Here is an 8,109-nt window from a genome sequence, read left to right on the forward strand (position 1 = left end):
TTCAAAGTGAAAAACCAAATATAACTCACGCAAAACACTTACTACAAAACAATAAATGAAATGAAAGTGAAGGCTCCAAGAGATGAACAAAGGTTAAACATGAAAGGGTTTATGTTTAGGTTAGAATGGGTTTAGAATAAAATGCCTCTATTATATGCATCTTGCTCATATCAAAATGCAGTCTCAATAAAGAATTAGGACAAGTTCTAGAGGATTATAGGACTAGAGAGTATGCACACAAATTCAAAACATATAGGCTCAAATTTCTTCCATGTGGGTTTTCTCTCATCCACTTACTTTAATTAAATCATATCTAGTCACTAACTTAATTGCCGCCAAAATCAGTCCTATGTTAAAGGTTTGTAACAAGAATAATATCAACTAGGCATAGATTCTGATATGATTGCAAAATGGATTTCCAACTTGCAAGAATACATCAAGGGTTATGAATTGATTCTTAAAAAGATTTTTAAACAAACAAAGTGTTAGGTGAGCAAATCAGCACAATACAATTAGTCAGTGACACTTCAGCATAAAAAAGGAGGTGTTCACCTTCATTCAGGAACAGGCGCTGCAGTGCCTTTCAAAATAGGCCACGGCGGTTTTTACAGAACTGAACTTCTATTAGGCGCTGTGGCAGATTACTCAGAGGGCCGTGGTGCTTTTCACAAAACTGAATGTTCCAACAAAAATTATCATTCAAATCTAACAAATACAACTTTAAATCATGGGAACATGCAATGCATTATTAAGAACCAAAAACCTTTGAATCAAATCACATGTTCAGCTGCAAAACATCGCTCAACTACTTCAATCACAACTCAAATATCAATACAATCACCATCTAACTAAGCCATCAGTAATACTTATCTCCCCCACACTTATACAAAGTATTGTCCTCAATACAAAACTAATGAGCTGTGCAAACAGGGAAAAACCAACTAAACGAAAACAAACAAACAAAGATTTACCTAAGCTAACAGAAAAGGGTTTCTTCGACACTTATTCTTTTAACAAGCTCAAATATGCAGATAAAAGCACATGAGATAAGGTGGAAGAAACAACTTGTAGCCTCATGAGGGATGGAAGTGCTCATGATACAACTTGAGTAAGTGACCATTAACTTTCAGACTTTGGCCACTTTTTTCATCTATCAATTCAACTATTCCAAAAGGGTATACTTTGGTGACTAGATAAGGCCCATCCCACATGGTTCTCAATTTTCCATGTTTAAACTTGAACTTAGCCTTGAATAACAGGACCTTATCACCCATATGAAATTGTTTCCTCATAATTCCCTTGTCATGAATGATTTTACTCTTCTCCTTGTAGGTTCTAGAGCTCTCATATGCCTCTATTCGAATTTCTTCTAGCTCTTGCAGTTGCAATTTCCTCTCCATTACAGCAGCTTCAAAATCCAAATTACATGCTTTAATTGCCCTATAGGCCTTGTGATCTAGTTCAACCGGGAGATGGCAAGCTTTTCCATAAATTATAGGGTGACATTCCTATGAGTGTCTTATATACAATCCTGTAGGCCCACAGTGCTTCTTCCAATTTAATGCTCCAATTACTTATTGATGGTTTAACTATCTTCTCTAAAATCTGTTTAATTTCTCTATTGGAAACTTTTGTCTCACCATTAGTCTGGGGGTGATAAGCTGTGGACATCTTGTGAGTAACTCCAAACTTAGAGAACAATCTATTCAAGAGCTTATTGCAACATCTATCTGAAATTGGATATATAATTCTAGCACTTAAAAGTTTATTCATTTCCTTTTTCACAACATCTAAGATGAGTGGATTAAGCCTACGCTGTGGTTGTCTCACTGGTTTTGCTCCCTCATGAAGTAAAATTTTATGTGTACAAATGGAGGGGGCAATACCAGGAATACCAGCCAATAAAATTTTATCTCCCTATCCAATGGATAAAATGTTTTGTCCCTGGTCATGCACCAAAACCAACTAAGAGAATTGAACTAAAATAGCAAAAGTAAGAATCAGGTCCAGGCACCGCGGCCTTTGACTTAAGGTGTTGTGGCCTCTGTGACCGAAAGTTACTGAGAGCTGAGGGAGAAAGGGTGCTGCGGTAGATTCCGCAAAGCGCTGCGGCGCTTTACACCAAGAGTAAGAGAGAAGAGGTGCTACGGCAGATACACTGAGGCACCGTGGCGTGTAACATCCCAAATTTTGGCTCATAGATACAAGTAATGGCACAAGGAAAGGATGTTTCAAAAGCTATGTTACAAGGTAGTAAACTTACCTATATTGTGTGCTTGATATGTATGCTTGCATGATGTGGTTGTGTTGCCATGATGTGACTAAGCTATGATGAAATGTTTACAAAGTTATTTTTGCGAGTTTATATTATGTTTTGCCTTGGCTATATGTGATGAAAGCATGAAATGGTGTAGCTTACTTTCCATGGCATTCATGTGTTAATGTTATAACATGTCATGCATGTGCATTATATCTTGCATGCTTATGGGTAGTGTTTGCTACTGAGATTCTCCCGAATCTCACCCTTTCCTAACCAACTATTTAGGTCAATCAATAGTGGGCAATAATGGCATGAGAGGCAAGGAGAAGAAAGTGGAGAATTATTGACGTTAATGAATGATGTTATTATTCAATGTGTAATTCTCCTATTATGTAATTTATGTTATAGATGCTAATAATGTCATGTATTTAATTACAATATTTATGGGAGGAATAGAAATGTATGAGGATGATTGAGAAAGCGTAAGTCCATTTTATGTATGCCAAAGAAATAGAAAGAATTAAAGTAAAAAGAGGTTAAGGGATAAAACGTAGGTCATGGAGCAGTGAGTTTGTAGCTCCAGTTTGACCTATCAAATGAATGAGTTAAGCCACAAAATTTGACAGATTCATAGTACACATCCCAAGCTTTAAAATTAGAGGTAGATCGCCTCAATCGGATGTGTACACAAGGAGATACAATTTCTATAGAATTAGTTATGATTTTTTAAAATTGGACCCCAAATATGAATTTAAATAGTGAATAGTAATTTGAGTAGTTGTGCTGAAAATTTTAAATCCACGGGCTTATGTCATGACCTGCTTGAACCATAACGCTTACAAATGCGCACTCTGAGGGGTTAAAGGTAGGATGTTTCATTTTGGTATCAGAGCAAAGGTTCTGGCAATTGTTTAAATAGAACAGAGGCTCTGGTAAAGGTTTTAACAAAGGTATAATACAAAGGTATAAGCAGAGTATTGGTTCAAGCAGATCCTAGTATGAGTTAAATCCTTATCTAGGAAAGTGATAGGTTACCAAGATTGGTCCAACTAAGGTTATGAAACTAAGGTGACTTCTCTATGGGAAATGGATATAGAGGAGGAGTAAGGAATGACAAAAAGTAACCTAAGAGATAAGTAGTCACTGTTAAGAGACTCCCGTTCAGGAAAAGAATGGTTGAGTTGAGAAAGCTTGATTGGGGTATGAGTCAAAGTCAAAAGACTCCCCCAGAGGGTAGTGGCTAAGAGTGCAATAGGCCAGTTAGGGGTATGAGTCAGTGCCCCAGTAGGAGAAACAAGTGGCAACCTAAAATCTAAGTCATCGATGTAACCTCGATGGAGGCAAGGTAACAGGACAAGTTACTTGAGGTTTGTTCAAATCCCTGAATAAAGGTAAAAATCTCTAAGGGATAGTAAACCAAGAGGGACAGAGATTAGATAATAATGAATAAAGAGTCAATGATGACCTTGGTGCCTGACCTAGATACCATACAATAAGGTGATTAAATGTTCGCTGTGTGATGTGATGAGGGTATGGTGATCAATACCTGACCATAAGAATAATTAGTCAAGAGGTAAAGAAAGTTAGAAAGAATAAAGTCAGGCATGATCCCTCTTGAGGATAGATTTGAACAGAAATAGATGAGAATGTGAAAGTTAATGGTTGTACTGGGAACTGATCCATATAGAGAGATGAGTAAGTTCCCAAAGATGCTTAGAGCTTGATGATGCGTAAATACTTGATAACTTTAGGGACTAAATAGTATTCTTTTGTGTCCTTAAGGCATCTATGAGAAGTGCAACCATAGTACTCAGGCCAGTAGGGAATCTGAGAGATGAGATCCCTACAGACAAATGCAATTGCCAGGATAATCGAGCAGGTCAGGTTGAGAGGCTCCCTTAATAGGGATTTGGCATGTAAGAATGTGCCAAGACAGAGATTAAATAACAAGCAAGTCTTGGCCATAGAATATCTCTCAAATTAGGAGGTGGTTTTTTGACACAGAGTTGACGCTGCTTTGCCAAGAGCAAGTTGTCCTTTGAAGAGAAGAAAGGGGAACTATTATGATGGGGTTGACAACATTATGAAGGTAACAATGCATGCTCTCGAAGCGGTAGAGTTGGCACTGTACCTGTGAGAGTGTTATGTCCTCCATCAAGGCCAGGAAAGTGGTTGAGGTGACGTGCTCTAGTGTGAGCAATACGTCCTCCCATAGGAAAGAGTAATAACGGCTAAGGCAAGGCTCGCAGAGTTAACCTTACTGATTGAGCTCAAGATATTATTATCTTTTCATTACATTATCCATGATTTTGTGGTATTTTCTAGCCCTTTTTAATGATAATTGTGCTTAATTTAGATCAAGAGTCCTTACTTTAAGTTAGTGTCTTTTTGAGGTTAAAATTGTCATAATTGGTTATTAATTGTATTCAATTGATTTCTAGGACAATTGATACTTCAATTTGTTGCTTTTTATTGTAGGACACCAGAGATTGGGGCCAGAATTGAAGAACTCAAGGCACAAGAAGCAAGAAGGATCCTCTGCTATAGTTTGCCGCGGCACACTTATACTTCGCCGCGGTGAACTTCGTCCGTCAAGAAGCAAGGCTTTGTACCATGTTTCGCCGCGGCGAACCACTCGTATCAGCAAATCTCATACCCGACCATTTCAGGAAATGTTGACCTACCCACCCCAGGAACTGACCCATGCACACAAATTTCGGGTTAGAAACCCTATTTTGGGTATGTTGAGGTCAGACTCTCATTATTCAGCCACCACCTATGTTTCTCTCATCTCTCCCTTAGAAACCCTAATCCCCCATTTCCATCTTCTTCACCTTCAATTTTCCTGCATTACTTCTTTATCCATTTCCATTTCTTCCATCTGCTACTGTTATGGCTGAAGAACTCCCTCTGGTTGGAGCTGATTCTAAGGCTATGATGAGCTAAGCTTCTCAACTCTTGAAGATAGTGGAGTAGCATGAGTTCCAAAGCTTCAAAAGGGGAGTTTTAGTTTTAATCTTTAGTTTTTAGCTAGGCATTTAAGATTTCCTAGGTTTAGGAGTTGTAAAGTCTTAGTTAGATGCTTGGATTGATTCTGTAATCAGTGGTTACTGATTAGCATTTGTATTTTTGGATTGATTTATGTTGAACTATGAGCTTAAATATATATAGTTGCATATATGCTTATTGTAACTATCATTATTCTCTCTTATCTTGCATGGTTGTGTTTGGGTTCTGAGTTTATTGTGTGTTACATTAAGCCATTTGCATGATCATTCCAAATTTACACATTAGGGAAGCTAAACAAAGCTTTCATTAATGAGTTCATTAATGAAAGCTTTGGACTCATTGAGTTAATGAGGTTCTGATTAAGAAAACCTAATGATTTGTGAAACTCCCATATTTAAGTGAACTATGATTGCATCAAAACCATTTTCAAGAGATTTCCTATCATTCATTTCCATTACATCACTATTATCTTAAAAACTCCAAAAACATAGTATCTTAGATTTGTTCTCATTGCATTTAACTTTGGCACATTTCATTAAATGTTAAAAACCCAAAAACCCCTTTTCATTACTCTGCATAGCATTAAGTTTAACTTAGAAAATTAATTTAGGCTCCCAAAAGAGAAACGACCCGAGTTTGCATTATACTGCATAGCTTGGACTTAATTTTGAGTGAGAACCCCTAAGCGAACGATAAGAAAAGTCTCTCTTTCAAGTGGCGCCGTTGTCAGGGAGCCAAGAAATTGGTTCTTTAGGTTAGCTTGTGCTATTTGATTGACAATTGAAGTTTTGATCTTTTTGGGTAGCATCTTAGCTAGTTTAGTTGCATATTTGTTCATAGTATAGGTTTTCATCTTGCATAGCATCAACATTTTTGGAAATACAAACAAATATACTGATTTTCTTGATTTTCAGCATATCTCACGTTGCATCAGTGGAGTCCAGTATCTGATAAGCATTCTGTCAACTTTCGTCGCGGCCATCATTCTCTTTCGCTCCGGCCAACTGTCTGAATTACCAAAGTAATCATCTTGGGATACTTTCGCCGCGGCAAACCTGTTATTTTGCCGTGGCCAACTCTTTGAAAAACTGAAGGATTTCTCTTGGGATACTTTCGCCGCAGCCAACCTCTGTTTTCACCGTGGCCAACTCCCTGCACTCAGATATCTGGTCACCTCTGTCAACCTTCGCCGCGGCCAACATCTTATTTTGCCGCGGCGAACCCTTCTGGAAAATTTTGAAACTTACATTTTTTGCTTCTTTTACTGTGCATACATACCTATACTCACCCATATATACTCAAACTCACCCATACACTTGCATACTTATCCATACACTTGCATTCATCACATTGCATGCTTTTAGTTGACATTGTGTGCTACAAGTCATTTTTGTTTGCTCTTTCTCTTGTGACTTTTATCTTGCATGCCACGGAAAACAAAACTTGTGCCCTATAACCTTGAGATTGAGAGAAGACTCAGAGAGATAAGAAGAGAGAAAAGAATTGAGGGGACAAGTAAGTTAGTGATTGAGCAAGAGAATATTTCTGTGGAATCTAGCCTATCCAGTAGTGAGAGTGAGCCTACTGACCAAGAGATAATGGCTAAATTACCACAAAACCAACCTCATCCTAACCCCAATGCCAACCAAGTGAGGAATGGAGGCAATGGAGGGAATGGAGAACAAGAGAGAGTAGGAGAAAATAATGGAAACCCTAGGAGAAGGACAATTGGAGAAGCCACAACTTCTGATGTAAATTTTGATCCTTTTACTGTGGCTTGTCCAAATTTTGAAGTTAACTTTGAGATTAAAGGTTTATTGATTAACTCTCTTCCAAAATTTCATGGCTTGACAGGAGAAGACCCATACCTCCATCTGCAATCTCTTTCCATGATTTGTCAGAGTATGAAGCCTGTGGGAGCATCATTGGACCAAGTGCTTTGGAAGGTTTTTCATCTATCCTTGGAAGGAAAAGCTAGGGAATGGTACATGAGCCTCCCAAGACATGTAGCTGATGCATACCACAGTTGGGGGAACTTAAGGAAGGCGTTTTTGGAGAAATACTTTCCAGCTTCTCGTACTTCATCAATGAGGAAGGAGATTTATTCTGCCAAGCAAGACTATGATGAATCTCTCTATGATTACTGGAATAGATTTCAGGACCTACTTTCAAGGTGCCCACATCATCAAATCCCGGATGAACAACTGGTGTAGTACTTCTATGATGGGTTGAAGAACCAAGAGAAGGGTATGTTGGATGCTGCATCAGGAGGATCTTTGATAGACTTCACTGCTGCGGAGGCTTGGGATTTGATAAAGAAGATGGCCCTGAATCATCAACAACATGGTGTGAGAGATACTAGAGGAGTGCATGAGGTGGGAGCTGCTTCGGTGCACAATAGGAGAATGGACGCTTTGGAATCAAAAGTAGATTCTTTGGGAAGCCAAGTGACATCTCAATTATCTTTGATCACTGCTGAATTGAAGAATATGAGTGTGCATCGCCCATCCGCTCCTATGGACATTACAGCGCCTAGTTGTGAAACATGTGGATCAGTCATGCATATTTCTAGCGTTTGTCCAGGCCGCTATAGGAAGTGTGTGCAGTCTTCCAAGGCCATCCAAATAAAAAATGGAACCCCTATTCCAACACTTACAACGAGGGATGGAAAGCAAACCCTCGATTGGGCTGGAGGAATGATGATAGTAGACCTCCAAATAGATTTCAGAAGAGTGGAGGAGCTGGTCCATCTTCAAACCAGTTCCAAAACCAATCTCAAGCCCTAACTGTCCCACCTAAGGATGAAACAAATCAACTCCTACAAAATATGATGGCCTTAA

The 8,109-nt window shown here is 38.6% G+C and overlaps 1 protein-coding gene across 1 annotated transcript; it reads right to left on the bottom strand.

The window, feature by feature from the left end:
- Positions 1-1,073: 1,073 nt before the first annotated feature.
- LOC114754092 (uncharacterized) lies at positions 1,074-6,471 on the bottom strand. Its single transcript, XM_028942837.1, has 2 exons — positions 6,381-6,471; positions 1,074-1,456 (listed from the first exon to the last, which is right to left on the bottom strand). Exons 1-2 carry the CDS (start codon positions 6,469-6,471, stop codon positions 1,074-1,076), a joined length of 474 nt encoding a protein of 157 aa, XP_028798670.1.
- Between the last annotated feature and the right edge of the window lie 1,638 nt (positions 6,472-8,109).

This window comes from Neltuma alba, unplaced genomic scaffold (genome assembly GCF_004799145.2).
Source record: "Neltuma alba isolate B1F8T4 unplaced genomic scaffold, ASM479914v2 tig00010076_pilon, whole genome shotgun sequence".
NCBI lineage: Eukaryota > Viridiplantae > Streptophyta > Magnoliopsida > Fabales > Fabaceae > Neltuma > Neltuma alba.

Coding starts and splice junctions, on each gene's coding strand:
- LOC114754092 (XM_028942837.1), bottom strand. CDS start 6,471: ATGTTGGCCGCGGCGAAGGTTGACAGAGGTGACCAGATATCTGAGTGC. Junction 1,457..6,380: donor AGAGGTTGGCTGCGGCGAAA/GTATCCCAAGAG, acceptor CGGTTGAACTAG/ATCACAAGGCCTATAGGGCA.